Source organism: Entelurus aequoreus, linkage group LG05, assembly GCF_033978785.1.
Source record: "Entelurus aequoreus isolate RoL-2023_Sb linkage group LG05, RoL_Eaeq_v1.1, whole genome shotgun sequence".
Classification (NCBI taxonomy): Eukaryota; Metazoa; Chordata; class Actinopteri; order Syngnathiformes; family Syngnathidae; genus Entelurus; species Entelurus aequoreus.
In genome coordinates this window covers 88,395,892-88,417,251 of record NC_084735.1, presented here as the reverse complement: position 1 = coordinate 88,417,251, position 21,360 = coordinate 88,395,892, and the positions used below count along the sequence as shown (strand labels likewise).

The 21,360-nt window shown below is 36.9% G+C and overlaps 1 protein-coding gene across 1 annotated transcript in view; it reads left to right on the top strand.

Annotated features, from left to right (window-relative positions):
- Positions 1-21,360, top strand: part of LOC133649993 (double C2-like domain-containing protein beta) — a 78,139-nt gene that overhangs the window by 28,511 nt on the left and 28,268 nt on the right. The window contains exon 4 of the mRNA XM_062046708.1: positions 20,954-21,028. Coding sequence (XP_061902692.1) covers positions 20,954-21,028 — 75 coding nt within the window. The remainder of the gene's footprint in view (positions 1-20,953; positions 21,029-21,360) is intronic.

Genomic DNA, 21,360 nt, shown 5'->3' with positions numbered 1-21,360 from the left:
GAATGACTACAACAGTAAATAAACACAAGACATATATATACTCTATTAGCCACAACACAACCAGGCTTATATTTAATATGCCACAAATTAATCCTGCATAAAAACACCTGCGTGTTTGTTATGCTAGCTCCTAGCTCCTCTGCTAGCTCCTAGCTCCATAGAACACGCCAATACAATTCAAACACCTGATCAACACACACAATCACTCAGCCCAAAAGACCGTTCACCTAACCCAAGGTTCATAAAGCTTATATATTTAAAAAAAGTTACGTACATACGCAAAAAAAAGTTGCGCACATACGGTCAAGCGATCAAATGTTTAGAAGCCAAAGCTGCATACTCACAGTAGCACGTCTGCGTCTTTGTCATCCAAATCAAAGTAATCCTGGTAAGAGTCTGTTTTGTCCCAGTTCTCTACAGGCGTCTGTGTATCGAAGTCAAAAGTCCTCCTGGTTAGAGTCTCTGTTATCCGAGTTCTTCCATCTTGACTGCATCTTTCGGGAATGTAAACAAAGAAGCGCCGGCTGTGTACTGTTGTTGCTGACTACGTTCGAAAAATACGTCCATTTCGCACCGACAACTTTCTTCTTTGCTTGCTCAGCTTCCTTCTCCATAATGCAATGAACATGATTGCAACAGATTCACGAACACAGATGTCCAGAATACTGTGGAATTATGAAATGAAAACAGAGCTTTTTCGTATTGGCTTCAATGTGGAAGGCATACCCGTGTTCCCCGGGCTACGTCACGCGCATACGTCATCCTCTGAGGCGTTTCGAACCGGAAGTTTAGCGGCAAATTTAAAATGTCACTTTATAAGTTAACCCGGCCGTATTGGCATGTGTTATAATGTTAAGATTTCATCATTGATATATAAACTATCAGACTGCGTGGTCGGTAGTAGTGGGTTTCAGTAGGCCTTTAACTAAGAGTCTTCCCTCAATAACCTCAGAATTATTGCTTATTAGTAACCCTAACCCTAACCCTAACCCGTATATGTTCCCCTAGTGTCCAAACAACTCTAAATTAAGTATTTATTACTTTAATAAGCAACTAATTAATGGTGAATATGTTTCCCATACCAAAGTGTTACCATATATATGTATATATATTGAACGTTTTATCGAACACATTTTTTAGAGATATTTATTACTCGTGTGTCGCAATATAAGTTGATGTCGCTTTATTGGCCCGGCCCTACTCTGCACTAATACACAACCCGGCAGCTGTTCTTTTTTTTTTTTTTGGCTTCTTTAGACCACATACAACGGCAACTATGTCAGACCGGTGGTTAATCAAATCGAGGCGTTAACGAACGTGTTTTATGTTGGCTTCAAACAAGACACTGGAGGCTCCGTAAAGCTGCTGCTCGACAATGGCCGCCTTCTCCGTGTGAGCTCTGGCAGGGCAATGATCGACTGGTCCGTGTTGTGCGCAATCACAAATGAGTCATCCGGCCGCCTTGGACCATCTCTGTCTGCTGATGAAAATCCCAAAATGAGTCCATGTGCCGTGTTTTTTTCACCAAAATCCATGACTCTTTATCATGGTGTCCCTGTGTGACCCTCCCTGAAGCCTCGGGATCATCAACGTCGACACTCGCCGGTGATGAATTGGACCCATCTGCCGGCTCTCCGTATTACCCGCTTCCATCACTCGGGCGTGTTCGTCAAGTGGCCTTGATCGGAGCACCTGCGTTGATCCCATGCGTCCCCCAACCGCACACCCCTCCACCATTAACCCCTTCGTTAACGCCACTCTGGTATCGACTGGTTCTAGATTCAATCGATGGCCCGTTTAACCCACCCACCGGCCCGTTATCTGCGGCTCGCAGTGACTGACGCGTCATCCGCCCGCGGTCAGATATGATAATGAAGACGTTCGCGGGACCGATGAGGAGGCCGATAGGGAAATCAAAGCAACAGCACAGTTTCCTGCACAGCACCAGACAAAGGAGCGAGGACACACCCGGTTTAAGAAATAACCAAAGGAGATGAGTCACAAATGACATAAAGAGTGTAGACCTCTGCCAAGGCAGTAAATTGGACATCATCATTGATTCCCACCTCCTGCATATTCTCTTGTAGGGCAAAAAAACCCACATGAATTTAATCTGTCGTTATCTGGATTCAAACCAAAGTGTAAACAATGTGTAAATATACAAATTATAAATATACTACCTCCAGAACAATAGCAATCGAGTACCCATTCATTCAAAAAAAACTTAAACTAAAGTATGTCCACACCAACAACAACTTTTGGATATAAATCAGATTTTTGTCATTTGAACACTGCATTTATCGCTGGGAAATGGACAAAAATAGTAAAAACTGCCGAAGAAATTGAGATTAAGTGTGGAACTTTACCCTTTTTGCGTTATATTATAGGGGTTTTTTTTTCTCTGGCTTTACACAATTTCTTGAACATGTCATGAGTAGTTTTAACGTAAAACTAGTAAATAAACGCACAAGCTAGCAAAAAAAACATTTGGATATAAATCAGATTTTTGTAATTAGACTAATGCATTTATCGCTGGGAGAGGGACAAAAATAATAAAAACTGCCGAAAGAAATTGAGAAAAAGTCCGGAACTTTGCGAAAACTTTACTTTTTCTCGGGCTTTACACAATTTCTTGAACTTGTCATGAGTAGTTTTAACGTAAAACTAGTCAATAAAAGCACAAGCTAGCAAAAAAAAACATTTGGATATAAATCAGATTTTTGTAATTAGACTAATGCATTTATCGCTGGGGGAGGGACAAAAATAATGAAAACTGCCGAAAGAAATTGAGAAAAAGTCCGGAACTTTACGAAAACTTTACTTTTTCTCGGGCTTTACACAATTTCTTGAACATGGCATGAGTAGTTTTAACGTAAAACTAGTAAATAAACGCACAAGCTAGCAAAAAAAACATTTGGATATAAATCTGATTTTTGTCATTAGACTAATGCATTTATCGCTGGGAGAGGGACAAAAATAATAAAAACTGCCGAAAGAAATTGAGAAAAAGTCCGGAACTTTACGAAAACTTTACTTTTTCTCGGGCTTTACACAATTTCTTTAACATGTCATGAGTAGTTTTAACATAAAACTAGTAACAAAAAGCACAATCTAACAACAACAAAAACTATGTCCACACCAACAACAACTTTTGGATATAAATCTGATTTTTGTTGGGTTTTTTCTCTGGCTTTACACAATTTCTTGAACTTGTCCTGAGTAGTTTTAACGTAAAACTAGTCAATAAAAGCACAAGCTAGCAAAAAAAAACATTTGGATATAGATCTGATTTTTGTCATTAGACTAATGCATTTATCGCTGGGAAATGGACAAAAATAATAAAAACTGCAGAAAGAAATTGAGAACAAGTCCGGAACTTTACCCTTTTTTGCGTTAAAATGTAGTAGGGTTTTTTTTCTTGGGTTTTACACAATTTCTTGAACATGCCATGAGTAGTTTTAACGTAAAACTAGTAACAAAAAGCACAAGAACTTAGGCAACGATATGTCCACACCAACAACAACATTTGGATATAAATCAGATTTTTGTCATTTCAATAATGCATTTATCGCTGGGAAATGGACAAAAATAATAAAAACCGCCGAAAGAAATTGAGAAAAAGGCAGGAACTTTACCCTTTTTATGCTATAATGTAGTAGGGTTTTTTTCCTCTGGCTTTACACAATTTCTTGAACATGTCATGAGTAGTTTTAATGTAAAACTAGTAACAAAAAGCACAAGCTAAAAAAAAAACTTAAGCAACAGTATGTCCACACCAACAACAACTTTTGGATATAAATCTGATTTTTGTCATTAGAATAATGCATTTATCGCTGGGAAATGGACAAAAATATTAAAACCGCCGAAAGAAATTGAGAACAAGTCCAGAACTTTACCCTTTTTGCGTTATAATGTAGTAAGGGTTTTTTTCTAAGGCTTTACACAATTTCTTGAACAGTAATTTTAACGTAAAACTAGTAAATAAAAGCACAAGCTAGAAAAAAAAATGTTGGATATAAATCTGATTTTTGTCATTAGACTAATGCATTTATCGCTGGGAGAGGGACAAAAATAATGAAAACTGCCGAAAGAAATTGAGAAAAAGTCCAGAACTTTACGAAAACTTTACTTTTTCTCGGGCTTTACACAATTTCTTGAACATGTCATGAGTAGTTTTAATGTAAAACTAGTAAATAAACGCACAAGCTAGCAAAAAAAACATTTGGATACAAATCAGATTTTTGTAATTAGACTAATGCATTTATCGCTGGGAGAGGGACAAAAATAATAAAAACTGCCGAAAGAAATTGAGAAAAAGTCCGGAACTTTACGAAAACTTTACTTTTTCTCGGGCTTTACACAATTTCTTGAACATGTCATGAGTAGTTTTAACGTAAAACTAGTAAATAAACGCACAAGCTAGCAAAAAAAACATTTGGATATAAATCAGATTTTTGTAATTAGACTAATGCATTTATCGCTGGGAGAGGGACAAAAATAATAAAAACTGCCGAAAGAAATTGAGAAAAAGTCCGGAACTTTACGAAAACTTTACTTTTTCTCGGGCTTTACACAATTTCTTGAACATGTCATGAGTAGTTTTAACATAAAACTAGTAAATAAACGCACAAGCTAGCAAAAAAAACATTTGGATATAAATCAGATTTTTGTAATTAGACTAATGCATTTATTGCTGGGAGAGGGACAAAAATAATAAAAACTGCCGAAAGAAATTGAGAAAAAGTCCGGAACTTTACGAAAACTTTACTTTTTCTCGGGCTTTACACAATTTCTTGAACATGTCATGAGTAGTTTTAACGTAAAACTAGTAAATAAACGCACAAGCTAGCAAAAAAAACATTTGGATATAAATCAGATTTTTGTAATTAGACTAATGCATTTATCGCTGGGGGAGGGACAAAAATAATAAAAACTGCCGAAAGAAATTGAGAAAAAGTCCGGAACTTTACGAAAACTTTACTTTTTCTCGGGCTTTACACAATTTCTTGAACATGTCATGAGTAGTTTTAGCATAAAACTAGTAACAAAAAGCACAATCTAACAAAAAAAAAAACTATGTCCACACCAACAACAACTTTTGGATATAAATCTGATTTTTGTTGGGTTTTTTCTCTGGCTTTACACAATTTCTTGAACTTGTCATGAGTAGTTTTAACGTAAAACTAGTCAATAAAAGCACAAGCTAGCAAAAAAAACATGTGGATATAAATCAGATTTTTGTCATTAGACTAATGCATTTATCGCTGGGAAATGGACAAAAATAATAAAAACTGCAGAAAGAAATTGAGAACAAGTCCGGAACTTTACCCTTTTTTGCGTTAAAATGTAGGCAAGGCAAGGCAAGGCAACTTTATTTGTATAGCGCTTTTCATACACAAGGCAGACTCAAAGTGCTTCACAGACAACAAAGTGAAATGAAAGAAAATAAAAGCAAAATTAAAATGCAGACAATAAAAATAAAAACAGTGCAGACGTTAAAAGTTAAAAGATTAAAAGATTTAGCTGAAAGCTAAGGTGAACATAAAAGTCTTCAGTCTAGTTTTAAAAGTAGTGAGAGTTGGGGAGAGTCTGACATCTTCAGGAAGTTTATTCCAGCTATGTGTTGCATAGTGACTGAATGATGATCTCCCTTGATTTGAGTTTACTCTTGGAACCGCTAACAGATTGGTCTCAGAAGATCTTAGTGATCTAGAGGGCGTATATAGTGGGAGCATATCAGTGATATACTTGGGCCCTAGACCATGTAGTGATTTATATGTGAGCAGGAGGATTTTGAAATCTATTCTCTGATGTACAGGGAGCCAATGTAAGGATTTAAGAATTGGTGTAATGTGCTCACATTTTTTGGTCTTTGTTAGAACTCTAGCAGCAGCGTTCTGAACAAGCTGTAGCTGCCTGACAGTTTTTTTGGGAAGACCTGCAAGGAGACCATTACAATAGTCTAGCCTACTGGTAATAAAGGCATGTACAAGTTTTTCTAAGTCTTGAGCTGACATGAGCCCTCTAAGTCTTTTTACATTTTTGAGGTGATAGTAGGCCGATTTTGTTACTGATTTGATGTGACTGTCGAAATGTAAATCAGAATCTAAAATAACCCCAAGATTTCTGGCTTTATTTGAGGTTTTCAGGGACAGTGATTGAAGGTGTTGGATGACTTTAAACCTTTCTTTTTTAGCACCAAAAACAATTATCTCAGTTTTATCTTCATTTAGTTGTAGGAAATTTTGGCACATCCAGTGTTTGACTTGCTCAATGCACTGGCACAGAAGATCTATGGGGCGATAGTCATTTGGTGATAGCGCTACATAGATTTGGGTGTCATCGGCATAGCAATGATGGTCAATGTTATTATTTTGCATGATTTGTCCTAGTGGGAGCATATAGATGTTAAATAAAGTCGGCCCCAAGATTGAACCTTGGGGGACTCCACACGTTACGTTGGTTGGTTCTGATACAAAGTTACCAATGGAAACAAAATAGTTCCTATCTTGTAGATATGACTTGAACCAGCTTAAAACTGTGCCTGAGATCCCCACCCAGTTTTCCAACCTGTCCAAAAGTATTGAGTGGTCGACAGTGTCAAATGCAGCACTGAGGTCCAAAAGCATTAATACTGAAGTTTTGCCAGAGTCTGTGTTTAGACGGATGTCATTTATAACTTTAAGAAGGGCCGTCTCTGTGCTATGAAGAGGTCGAAATCCTGACTGGAAGTTGTTGTGGCAGCCAGTAGAAGCCAAGAAGTGATTTAGTTGTTGGAGGACAACTTTCTCAATTATTTTACTTATGAATGGTAGATTTGAAATTGGTCTGTAGTTGTTGATAACAGAGGCATCTAGGCTCTGCTTTTTTAGAAGAGGTTTAATGACTGCAGTTTTGAAAGCCTTCGGGAAATTGCCCGATTTAATAGAATTATTAACTATTTGCAAGATGTCTGTTGATAGGCAGTCAAAAACATTCTTAAAGAAGTTGGTAGGTAAAACATCAAGGCAGCAGGTGGATGACTTTAGAGCTGTCACCGTTTCCACTAGAGTTTTAGAGTCTATGGCATTAAAGCTTGCCATCATTGCTGTGTTACTTTTGCCTAAATGGGGTGGTGATCCAACTTTTTTACTTGAGATATTGATGGTGCGTCTGATGCCTTCAATTTTATCAGTATAAAAGAATGCAAAGTCATTGCATTTCTGCGTGGAATGGAGTTCGGCTGGTATTTGTGTTGGGGGTTTAGTCAGTCTGTCAACGATTGTGAATAGGGTTTTGGCCTTATTTGTGTTGCTGTTTATGATATTGGAGAAGAATGTTTCTCTAGCACTTTTTAAGACTAAATTGTAGGCCTGGAGGCTCTCTTTATAGATGTCATGGTGAATATGAAGTTTTGTATTCCGCCAGATTCGTTCAGCCTTCCTGCACTCTCTTCTCTGGGCTGTTACAGCAGCAGATTTTCTCCAGGGTGCCTTTTGCTTGCCAGAAATCGTTTTAACTGTAACAGGTGCAATGATATCTATGATATTCACAATTTTGGAATTAAAGTTGCTTACAAGATCATCAGCATGACATGGGTTTAGAGGTGGTAGTGAGGAGATGGCGTTTTTAAAGAGGACATTAGCATGTTCATTTATGTACCGCTTTTTGACATTCTTTGATTCTGTTTGTGTGTCCGGAATTACAGAAATATTAAAGAAAACACAGAAATGATCAGACAATGAAGGATCAATCACAAGAACATCAGAAACATTGAGACCTTTTGTGATAATCAGGTCCAGGGTGTGTCCCTTATAATGTGTAGCCTCTTTCACATGTTGAGACAGTTCAAATGTGTCTAAAATAGTAAAAAGTTCTTTTGCGCCCTTGTCATTTAAATCGTCAATATGAAAATTAAAATCACCAGTTATAACCAGGCAGTCAAAGTCAGTGGAGATGCTAGACAATAGTTCAGTAAAATCATCAAAAAAATTTGCAGAATATTTAGGTGGCCTGTAGATAATTAACAAGAGAATTTTGGGAGAGCATTTCAACACAGCACACAGGTATTCAAATGATGTAAACTCACCGAGTGACATCTGTTTCCCCTGAAACATGTTTTTAAATATAGCAGCAACCCCTCCACCTCTTTTCCCCGATCTACATATATCAATGAAGTTATAGTTGGGGGGTGCTGTCTCGATCAGAATGCTTGCACTGTTATTTTGTTCCAGCCATGTTTCAGTTAAAAACATAAAGTCAAGTTTAGAAGTGCTAATAAAATCATTGACTAAAAATGATTTGCTATTCAGAGACCTGACATTGAGCAGACCCATCCTGATGGTGTTATTGACAGGCTTCGATGTTGGCTTTGATTTGGAGATAATAGGAATGAGATTGTTTAGGTTAGCAGGGTGGCTAAGTTTCCCAATGTTTACTCTCTTGGTAGTCACAACAGGGATGTAGAAGGTGCCATGATTTGATGTAGGCAACCTTGGGCCCAGCTGATAATGTGGTCTACTGCTGAACCCTTTTCTGTATCAGAAATATTCAGGACTGCTGTCAGGGCGAGGCGGGGTTTGTAGTAGGGTTTTTTTCTTGGGTTTTACACAATTTCTTGAACATGCAATGAGTGGTTTTAACGTAAAACTAGTAACAAAAAGCATAAGAACTTAGGCAACGATATGTCCACACCAACAACAACATTTGGATATAAATCAGATTTTTGTCATTAGACTAATGCATTTATCGCTGGGAAATGGACAAAAATAATAAAAACTGCAGAAAGAAATTGAGAACAAGTCCGGAACTTTACCCTTTTTTGCGTTAAAATGTAGTAGGGTTTTTTTTCTTGGGTTTTACACAATTTCTTGAACATGCCATGAGTAGTTTTAACGTAAAACTAGTAACAAAAAGCACAAGAACTTAGGCAACGATATGTCCACACCAACAACAACATTTGGATATAAATCAGATTTTTGTCATTTCAATAATGCATTTATCGCTGGGAAATGGACAAAAATAATAAAAACCGCCGAAAGAAATTGAGAAAAAGGCAGGAACTTTACCCTTTTTACGCTATAATGTAGTAGGGTTTTTTTCCTCTGGCTTTACACAATTTCTTGAACATGTCATGAGTAGTTTTAATGTAAAACTAGTAACAAAAAGCACAAGCTAAAAAAAAAACTTAAGCAACAGTATGTCCACACCAACAACAACTTTTGGATATAAATCTGATTTTTGTCATTAGAATAATGCATTTATCGCTGGGAAATGGACAAAAATATTAAAACCGCCGAAAGAAATTGAGAACAAATCCGGAACTTTACCCTTTTTTGCATTAAAATGTAGTAGGGTTTTTTTTTCTTGGGTTTTACACAATTTCTTGAACATGTCATGAGTAATTTTAACGTAAAACTAGTAACAAAAAGTACAAGAACTTAGGCAACGGTATGCCCACACCAACAACAACATTTGGATATAAATCAGATTTTTGTCATTTCAATAATGCATTTATCGCTGGGAAATGGACAAAAATAATAAAAACTACTGAAAGAAATTGAGAAAAAGGCAGGAACTTTACCCTTTTTACGCTATAATGTAGTAGGGTTTTTTTAATCGGGCTTTACACAATTTCTTGAACATGTCATGAGTAGTTTTAAACGTAAAACTAGTAACAAAAAGCACAAGCTAAAAAAAGAACTAAAAAAACTTAAGCAACAGTATGTCCACACAACAACTTTTGGATATAAATCAGATTTTTGTCATTAGAATAATGCATTTATCGCTGGGAAATGGACAAAAATGATAAAAACCGCAGAAAGAAATTGAGAACAAGTACAAAACTTTACCCTTTTTGCATTATAATGTAGTAGGGTTTTTTTCTCAGGCTTTACACAATTTCTTGAACAGTAGTTTTAATGTAAAACTAGTAAATAAAAGCACAAGCTAGCAAAAAAAATGTTTAGATATAAATCTGATTTTTGTCATTAGACTAATGCATTTATCGCTGGGAAATGGACAAAAATAATAAAAACCGCCGAAAGAAATTGAGAAAAAGGCTGGAACTTTAACCTTTTTGCGTTATAATGTTGTAGGGGGTTTTTTCTCGGGCTTTACACAATTTCTTGAACATGTCATGAGTAGTTTTAAACGTAAAACTAGTAACAAAAAGCACAAGAACTTAGGCAACAGTATGTCCACACCAACAACAACATTTGGATATAAATCCGATTTTTGTCATTAGAATAATGCATTTATCGCTGGGAAATGGACAAAAATATAAAAACTGCCGAAGAAATTGAGATTAAGTGTGGAACTTTACCCTTTTTGTGTTATATTGTAGGTTTTTCTTTTCTCTGGCTTTACACAATTTCTTGAACATGTCATGAGTAGTTTTAACGTAAAACTAGTGACAAAAAGCACACGCTAACAGAAAAAACGAAAAACTTAAGCAACAGTATGTCCACACCAACAACAGCTTTTGGATATAAATCAGATTTTTGTCATTAGAAAAATGCATTTATCGCTGGGAAATGGACAAAAATATTAAAACCGTCAAAAGAAATTGAGAACAAGTCCAGAACTTTACCCTTTTTGCGTTATAATGTAGTAAGGGTTTTTTCTAAGGCTTTACACAATTTCTTGAACAGTAATTTTAACGTAAAACTAGTAAATAAAAGCACAAGCTAGAAAAAAAAATGTTGGATATAAATCTGATTTTTGTCATTAGACTAATGCATTTATTGCTGGGAAATGGACAAAAATAATAAAAACCGGCGAAAGAAATTGAGAAAAAGGCTGGAACTTTAACCTTTTTGCGTTATAATGTTGTAGGGGTTTTTTTCTCGGGCTTTACACAATTTCTTGAAGTTGTCGTGAGTAGTTTTAATTTAAAACTAGTAACAAAAAGCACAAGACCTTAGGCAACAGTATGTCCACACCAACAACAACATTTGGATATAAATCCGATTTTTGTCATTAGAATAATGCATTTATCGCTGGGAAATGGACAAAAATATTAAAACCGCCGAAAGAAATTGAGAACAAATCCGGAACTTTACCCTTTTTTGCATTAAAATGTAGTAGGGTTTTTTTTCTTGGGTTTTACACAATTTCTTGAACATGTCATGAGTAATTTTAACGTAAAACTAGTAACAAAAAGTACAAGAACTTAGGCAACGGTATGCCCACACCAACAACAACATTTGGATATAAATCAGATTTTTGTCATTTCAATAATGCATTTATCGCTGGGAAATGGACAAAAATAATAAAAACTACTGAAAGAAATTGAGAAAAAGGCAGGAACTTTACCCTTTTTACGCTATAATGTAGTAGGGTTTTTTTAATCGGGCTTTACACAATTTCTTGAACATGTCATGAGTAGTTTTAAACGTAAAACTAGTAACAAAAAGCACAAGCTAAAAAAAGAACTAAAAAAACTTAAGCAACAGTATGTCCACACAACAACTTTTGGATATAAATCAGATTTTTGTCATTAGAATAATGCATTTATCGCTGGGAAATGGACAAAAATGATAAAAACCGCAGAAAGAAATTGAGAACAAGTACAAAACTTTACCCTTTTTGCATTATAATGTAGTAGGGTTTTTTTCTCAGGCTTTACACAATTTCTTGAACAGTAGTTTTAATGTAAAACTAGTAAATAAAAGCACAAGCTAGCAAAAAAAATGTTTAGATATAAATCTGATTTTTGTCATTAGACTAATGCATTTATCGCTGGGAAATGGACAAAAATAATAAAAACCGCCGAAAGAAATTGAGAAAAAGGCTGGAACTTTAACCTTTTTGCGTTATAATGTTGTAGGGGGTTTTTTCTCGGGCTTTACACAATTTCTTGAACATGTCATGAGTAGTTTTAAACGTAAAACTAGTAACAAAAAGCACAAGAACTTAGGCAACAGTATGTCCACACCAACAACAACATTTGGATATAAATCCGATTTTTGTCATTAGAATAATGCATTTATCGCTGGGAAATGGACAAAAATATAAAAACTGCCGAAGAAATTGAGATTAAGTGTGGAACTTTACCCTTTTTGTGTTATATTGTAGGTTTTTCTTTTCTCTGGCTTTACACAATTTCTTGAACATGTCATGAGTAGTTTTAACGTAAAACTAGTGACAAAAAGCACACGCTAACAGAAAAAACGAAAAACTTAAGCAACAGTATGTCCACACCAACAACAGCTTTTGGATATAAATCAGATTTTTGTCATTAGAAAAATGCATTTATCGCTGGGAAATGGACAAAAATATTAAAACCGTCAAAAGAAATTGAGAACAAGTCCAGAACTTTACCCTTTTTGCGTTATAATGTAGTAAGGGTTTTTTCTAAGGCTTTACACAATTTCTTGAACAGTAATTTTAACGTAAAACTAGTAAATAAAAGCACAAGCTAGAAAAAAAAATGTTGGATATAAATCTGATTTTTGTCATTAGACTAATGCATTTATTGCTGGGAAATGGACAAAAATAATAAAAACCGGCGAAAGAAATTGAGAAAAAGGCTGGAACTTTAACCTTTTTGCGTTATAATGTTGTAGGGGTTTTTTTCTCGGGCTTTACACAATTTCTTGAAGTTGTCGTGAGTAGTTTTAATTTAAAACTAGTAACAAAAAGCACAAGACCTTAGGCAACAGTATGTCCACACCAACAACAACATTTGGATATAAATCCGATTTTTGTCATTAGAATAATGCATTTATCGCTGGGAAATGGACAAAAATAATAAAAACCGCCGAAAGAAATTGACAAAAAGGCAGGAACTTTACCCTTTTTACGCTATAATGTAGTAGGGTTTTTTTAATCGGGCTTTACACAATTTCTTGAACATGTCATGAGTAGTTTTAAACGTAAAACTAGTAACAAAAAGCACAAGCTAAAAAAAGAACTAAAAAAAACTTAAGCAACAGTATGTCCACACCAACAACAACTTTTGGATATAAATCAGATTTTTGTCATTAGAAAAATGCATTTATCGCTGGGAAATGGACAAAAATATTAAAACCGTCAAAAGAAATTGAGAATAAGTCCAGAACTTTACCCTTTTTGCGTTATAATGTAGTAAGGGTTTTTTCTAAGGCTTTACACAATTTCTTGAACAGTAATTTTAACGTAAAACTAGTAAATAAAAGCACAAGCTAGAAAAAAAAATGTTGGATATAAATCTGATTTTTTTCATTAGACTAATGCATTTATTGCTGGGAAATGGACAAAAATAATAAAAACCGGCAAAAGAAATTGAGAAAAAGGCTGGAACTTTAACCTTTTTGCGTTATAATGTTGTAGGGTTTTTTTCTCAGGCTTTACACAATTTCTTAAAGTTGTCGTGAGTAGTTTTAATTTAAAACTAGTAACAAAAAGCACAAGACCTTAGGCAACAGTATGTCCACACCAACAACAACATTTGGATATAAATCCGATTTTTATCATTAGAATAATGCATTTATCGCTGGGAAATGGACAAAAATATAAAAACTCCCGAAGAAATTGAGATTAAGTGTGGAACTTTACCCTTTTTGCGTTATATTGTAGGTTTTTCTTTTCTCTGGCTTTACACAATTTCTTGAACATGTCACGAGTAGTTTTAACGTAAAACTAGTGACAAAAAGCACACGCTAACAGAAAAAACAAAAAACTTAAGCAACAGTATGTCCACACCAACAACAGCTTTTGGATATAAATCAGATTTTTGTCATTAGAAAAATGCATTTATCGCTGGGAAATGGACAAAAATATTAAAACCGTCAAAAGAAATTGAGAACAAGTCCAGAACTTTACCCTTTTTGCGTTATAATGTAGTAAGGGTTTTTTCTAAGGCTTTACACAATTTCTTGAACAGTAATTTTAACGTAAAACTAGTAAATAAAAGCACAAGCTAGAAAAAAAAATGTTGGATATAAATCTGATTTTTGTCATTAGACTAATGCATTTATTGCTGGGAAATGGACAAAAATAATAAAAACCGCCGAAAGAAATTGAGAAAAAGGCCGGAACTTTAACCTTTTTGCGTTATAATGTTGTAGGTTTTTTTTTCTCGGGCTTTACACAATTTCTTGAACATGTCGTGAGTAGTTTTAATGTAAAACTAGTAACAAAAAGCACAAGAACTTAGGCAACAGTATGTCCACACCAACAACAACATTTGGATATAAATCCGATTTTTGTCATTAGAATAATGCATTTATCGCTGGGAAATGGACAAAAATATAAAAACTCCCGAAGAAATTGAGATTAAGTGTGGAACTTTACCCTTTTTGCGTTATATTGTAGGTTTTTCTTTTCTCGGGCTTTACACAACTTCTTGAACATGTCACGAGTAGTTTTAACGTAAAACTAGTGACAAAAAGCACACGCTAACAGAAAAAACGAAAAACTTAAGCAACAGTATGTCCACACCAACAACAGCTTTTGGATATAAATCAGATTTTTGTCATTAGAATAATGCATTTATCGCTGGTAATGGACAGGCGGCTGCGGCCTGTGGGCCGGCTCTAATACTAATCAAATATCATCCCGGGGACCATAGATAATTCCCTGACTTTGACACCACGGCTTTAAAAGATCTAGAAGTATCACAAGCATCCAAAGAACAGGAAGTTTGAGTGTTGTGGATTGAAAGGCAATCACTCTTCTTTTGATCCATAATGCTATTTATAATCTAGGAGAGGTAGCGGATGATTGGTCAATTGGAAGCAAAGGATTGATTACGTGTGAGTCAGACGGCAAATAGACATCCTGATGCATGTTGCCCATCTGCCTGGGTCATCTGTATGAAAGCCTCTGTAATTATGATCAAGCTAGTATTCAAAATTCTGCTCTCCATTCCAAACCTCTCCAATCAGCTGCTGTGCGGGAAAACAAGTCAAAGAACGTAGAAACGGCAGCGATATCAAACACTGATTTGCAAACACTGATAATCCCACGTTAATTAAAATGCAAAGTAAAGCCTATTTAATAGAATTTATATTTGTTACAACATTACGCCCCCCAACCCCCCCCCCCCCCCCCACCCCCACCCCCACCCCACACGGTGCGCCCCCTCCCTTCCTGTATCATGACTCTTTATGGACGTCACCGCATCAAAAAATCAACGCAAGATGTCAAAACGGCCAAAACTGTCAGGTGCCCAGGGAAGAAAAAAGAGAAAAGAAGAGGAGAAACGAGAAAAAGACAGAGGTAGCAGGGAGGTAACGTTAGCCTACATGAAATTATTTGTCTGTTACAGAATGTGACAGTAACCTGGCTTTTTAGCATTAAGCTAATGTTACATGATTCGGCAATTGCTAATCAATAAATAGCTAGTTCTGTTTTAACGTCGGGTTAATATTGTGGAGGGGGCTAAATTGTTATGGAAAATAATAATGTAACGTTAGGTAATTACAGTACTCCCACCTTACATTCCTCAGGGACATTTGTATTAGATCTTTTAAGCAGGTGTTTTTTGTTTACATTGTTATTGCCTTCTGGTTAGCTAATGTTTGCCCTGCAGGTAATAGTCACTTATCCACCCCTTTATATATTAGGTATAGTTGTAAGCCTAGTTGTTAAAGTGCACGTCATTAATGTTAATTAAGCAATATCACATGAGAGGGAATGCTGTTTTTTAATTTGAGCACTGCTGTGATTCGGTTAAAGATAATCATAACATAGCATTCTCATATAATATGTTAATTTTCTTTCTGTAAGTAAAAAAAAAAGGTCAAAGACAAAGCTATTCGGTTTCTTGTGAGTATATACACATCACTGCCGATGTGGGGGGGGCGCCACCTAAAATCTTGCCTAGGACGCCAGATTGGTTAGGGCCAGGCCTGCTGATTTGTGTTCGAATATGAAAAGTGATTCGGATCAAGTGCGATATACACGGGCGTAGCGGCGATAACTCACCCAGGATGTGGCGTGGATGGGAGGAAACAAGGTGGCAGACAGGAGGAGGGTCACGCGGAGATTGGGGTCGTAAATTGACTCCAGACTGTTTACGACAGCCGCGTCGTGTCTCTTGTAAGGCTTCGCAAACCTTTAGTGACACAGCATGGCTGAATTGAGTCAAGGAAATGTAAAATAGGGTTTGTTTATATTTACTTCTGGTCGTCAGATTTGTACCTTTAAAAAGGACGTCAGGGTTGCATGTGTAGCTAATGTCTTTTTTTTTTTTTAAATAACGCCACTTTTAAGTCCAAACAAGCTCATTTCAACCCACTGGACTCTCAAGACTCAGTGAGAAATACCCTCGTTTTATTTCACTGCGGGAATGTATTGGCTTTACAGTCATATTGGGCAAAGAAAAAGGCACGGCCCGGTGTAACAAGCCGTGACACAATCAACATATATTCTCGTCTCAAGGTGCCACGCATTAGAACAATTGTTTACTTGAAAAAATATACAGACATACAGAGCTTTTGTCTACACCAGACCTGGGCAAATTAAGGCCCGGGGGCCACATGCGGCCCGTTAAGCTGTTCAATCTGGCCCGCCGGACATTCCCAAATAATTGTATTAGATCTTTAAGATGGAAACTGTAGCTATAGATATACATAAATGTACTCATGTAAAAGTAGCATTCCCTTTTTACAAAAATACTTAAGTGAAGGTAAAAAGTATGTTTGGAGGAGAAAAGGTGAGGCCTTTAATCCCAGGAACACAATACCTACCGTAAAGCATGGTGGTGGTAGTGTTATGCTCTGGGCCTGTTTTTCTGCCAATGGAACTGGTGCTTTGCAGAGAGTAAATGGGACAATGAAAAAGGAGGATTACCTCCAAATTCTTCAGGACAACCTAAAATCATCAGCCCGGAGGTTGGGTCTTGGGCGCAGTTGGGTGTTCCAACAGGACAATGACCCCAAACACACGTCAAAAGTGGTAAAGGAATGGCTAAATCAGGCTAGAATTAAGGTTTTAGAACGGCCTTCCCAAAGTCCTGACTTAAACGTGTGGACAATGCTGAAGAAACAAGTCCATGTCAGAAAACCAACAAATTTAGCTGAACTGCACCAATTTTGTCAAGAGGAGTGGTCAAAAATTCAACCAGAAGCTTGTGGATGGCTACCAAAAGTGCCTTATTGCAGTGAAACTTGCCAAAGGACATGTAACCAAATATTAACATTGCTGTATGTATACTTTTGACCCAGCAGATTTGCTCACATTTTCAGTAGACCCATAATAAATTCATAAAAGAACCAAACTTCATGAATGTTTTTTGTGACAAACAAGTATGTGCTCCAATCACTCTATCACAAAAAAATAAGAGTTGTAGAAATTATTGGAAACTCAAGACAGCCATGACATTATGTTCTTTGTGTGTATTTACACTTTTGACCACGACTGTTTATATATATATACAGCCCAGCACCCGGCCAAAAAATTTTCATCCCAATGCCGCCTCCGAGTCAAAAAGTTTGGGGACCCCTGGATTAAACATTTGCATGAAAAAAATAGTGTACTTCATATCTCGGTGCGCTCTAAAAAAATATGTACTAAATGTGTCGTTTTTATTGTGTTCTTGTTGCGTCCAGAAGAACGTCACAAAGTACGATTTCGACGCTCATTTTAGCTTTTATTGCCAAACATCAATAACCACACTGCAAAAACTGAAATCCAAGTAAGATTAAATATCTCAAATAAGGGTGATATTTGCTCATTTTCTGTCTGATAAGATAATTCTTCTCACTAAGCAGATTTTATGTTAGGGATTTTACTTGTTTTAAGGGTTTTGGTCCTAAATGATCTCAGTAAGATATTACAGCTTGTTGCTGAGATTTTATGACCTATATTGAGTAAAGCATGCTTGAAACTAGAATATCTAGTGTTGCAAAGCTGTGTCATTAACACTCACAAGTATAAAACTACTTTTTTTAAGTAATAATTTCTTATTTCAAGCATAAAAAATTGAAAAAATCATGACTTTGACACAATTGTGTCTCATAATTAAAACAAATCAGAATCAGAATCAGCTTTATTGTCATTACGCAGGGTAACGAGATTGAGGCCATTCCATACAGTGCAGAGGACAGCCAAATGGACTTTTATGTTTTATTTTCAATGAAACAATAGAAAATACATACTCATATAGTAGTACAGTTGGCACAGTACAGTAAACTGACAGTTAATATTTAAACATGTAACATTTCTAACAATTTTTAACAGAAATAGTTCATGTACATTGAGATAAATTCTTCAAAATTACAATTTAAAAAATTTTGGCCTGGGGCCGGGCTGTATATATGCGCACTAATTGACTGAAAGAGCACGCACTTGGCGCGATGATGTCATGTTATCGATGGAAAAATGCATTCTTAGACAATATGATTTGCCTGAGCGGCTAGGAGACCCCGAGAGTAACAAGCGGTTGCCTTGTTGCCTTTCCATTAAGAACAATAAATTAGTTTTTTGTATAAGTTTGCTGGTTTCAAGAAATGTAATGCAGAGCGCATATCATTATGTCAAGATAATGGCACCAGCGTTTACTTAATTTAAGAATATTTTTCAACATAATGAGCAAAAAGGTTTCTTTTTTTTCTTCTACCAAGAAGAGTGCACTTGTTATTAGTGAGAATATACTTATTTTAAGTATGTTTGGGTTCATTGAAGTTAGCTAATTTTACTTGTTATGGAAAGTCTTGATAAGCCAAATTTTCTTGTTCTATTGGCAGATAATTTTGCTTAGTTCAAATAAAATACCCCTCATTTTTGTATTTTTTTTTTTCTTCTTTTTGAACACTGACTTTTTGCAGTGCAGGACCATACACATTAACACCAGCATGTTGTTGGAATAGTTATTTAACAGTTGTGTTTAGTTAAAGGCCTACTGAAAGCCACTACTACCGACCACGCAGTCTGATAGTTTATATATCAATGATGAAATCTTAACATTGCAACACATGCCAATACGGCCGGGTTAACTTATAAAGTGCAATTTTAAATTTCCCGCTAAACTTCCGGTTGGAAACGTCTATGTATGATGACGTATGCGCGTGACGTCACGACGGCAACGGAAGTATTCGTACCCAATGTGTCACCATACAAACTGCTCTGTTTTCATCGAACAATTCCACAGTATTCTGGACATCTGTGTTGGTGAATCTTTTGCAATTTGTTTAATGAACAATGGAGATTGCAAAGAAGAAAGTTGTAGGTGGGATCGGTGTATTAGCGGCTGGCTGTAGCAACACAACTAGGAGTACTTACTTGGATAGCAGACGCGCTAGCCGATGCTAGCCGCCAACCGCATCTGTGATCGGGTAAAGTCTTTCGTCGCGCCGTCGATCGCTGGAACGCAGGTGAGCACGGGTGTTGATGAGCAGATGAGGGCTGGCTGGCGTAGGTGGAGCGCTAATGTTTTTATCCTATGATAAAGGTCCGGTTGCTAAGTTGCTAAGTTAGCTCCAGCGTCGTTAGCAACAGCATTGTTAAGCTTTGCCAGGCTGGAAAGCATTAACCGTGTATTTACATGTCCATGGTTTAATAGTATTGTTGATCTTCTGTCAATCCTTCCAGTCAGGGATTTATTTATTTTGTTTCTATCTGCATTTGAGCCAGATGCTATCACGTTAGCTCAGTAGCTAAAGAGCTTCGCTGATGTATTGTCGGGGAGATAAAAGTCACTGTGAATGTCCATTTCGCGTTCTCGACTCTCATTTTCAAGAGGATATAGTATCTGAGGTGGTTTAAAATACAAATCCGTGATCCACAATAGAAAAAGGAGAGTGTGTGGAATCCAATGAGACCTTGTACCTAAGTTACGGTCAGAGCGAAAAAAGATACACCCTGCACTGCCTCTGTAGTCCTTCACTCTAACGTTACTCATCCACAAATCTTTCATCCTCGCTCAAATTAATGGGGTAATCGTCGCTTTCTCGGTCCGAATCTCTCTCGCTCCATTGTAAACAACGGGGAATTGGGAGGAATCCTACCTCCTGTGACGTCACGCTACTTCCGGTATAGGCAAGGCTTTTTTTTATCAGCGACCAAAAGTTGCAAACTTTATCGTCGTTGTTCTATACTAAATCCTTTCAGCAAAAATATGGCAATATCGCAAAATGATCTAGTATGACATATAGAATGGATCTGCTATCCCCGTGTAAATAAAAAAAATTCATTTCAGTAGGCCTTTAATTACTTAGCTCCTTTGTCCCGTGTCTTGAACGGCCGAATTGCGTTGCAAATAATAATAACGTCCTCTATGCCTTGTTTAGAAGTTGCAGAGTCCTTCACGGAGGCATTTTCCTCTGCTTTATAAGTAAAACGGTCATTAAAAGTAAACTGATTATTCTGAATGATTAGTTCCAGTGTAGGCAAAGATGTTGATGTTGTGGTTGCCGTCAGTCTGAAGTTAAATATCTAGTCAACTACAGCTACAGTTGCTCCTTCTGGACACACTGCCACTTAGTGTTATGGAAGAGAATTGCAAGTCTGGCGCCGAAGAACTATAAATCAAACAAGACGCCGTCAGACGGGAGAGTATATTCCAGCCTTACATGTAGCGCGATTTTATTTGGAGGGGGGCCAATTAAAAAAAGCAAACTCCGGGGCCTCAAATGGCCCCCATGCCACACTTTGGACACCTCCTACATACCTTCTGTTCACATCCGGCTTCTCACAATACATTTCATCGTCAACATTCACACTTCCGTTGGTAGACAGTGTAGGTGGGTGTGCTCCATAACATGTTTCTGTTGAAGGGGCGGTGTTTGTTTTATGTTTGAAAATAGATAAGGAGGGGGTACTGAACAACAAAACCGCATAATTACAGGGTCCGTACAAATGCGGGAGCAGCAAAATTAGAGCTTTGAAGCATAATCAATTAGCGGAGATGTGTCAAAGGTCTACGCCAACGATTCGAAATGATGACTGATTGGTTAAGAGCGGCATCAGCAACAACAATCTAGGATGTTTCTCCACACATTCTACCTTTCTACATGTCATCTCATTACCATGCCTTCTTACTTTCCAGGGGCTCAAGCCAATGGACTACAATGGGCTGTCAGACCCCTATGTCAAGCTGCATCTACTGCCCGGCGCCAGTAAGGTATGTCGAGTTTGACATCAATCAATCATTTGAGTAGTTTCTCGAGCGTCCAGGTAATGGGAATCCTCTAAAAAGGTGTCTTCAGTTCTTTAGTGTTGTTGCCTGGCATGGCTGGTGAACGACCCGACCCGACTCTCCTGCATGCCAATGGGTTGTTCGCCCGCCTGATGGCAAAACAGCTCATTAGTGGCTACTCTTCCGGTGGAATGAGACAGTCTTTGGAGCGGAGGTGTCAAAACATTGTTTTAAGCAGACAATATGTGATGAAACTCCCTACTCCGTTTAGGAAAGGCCTTTCGAATTTGACACAGTTGGTTTGTGCCCACGCCTTT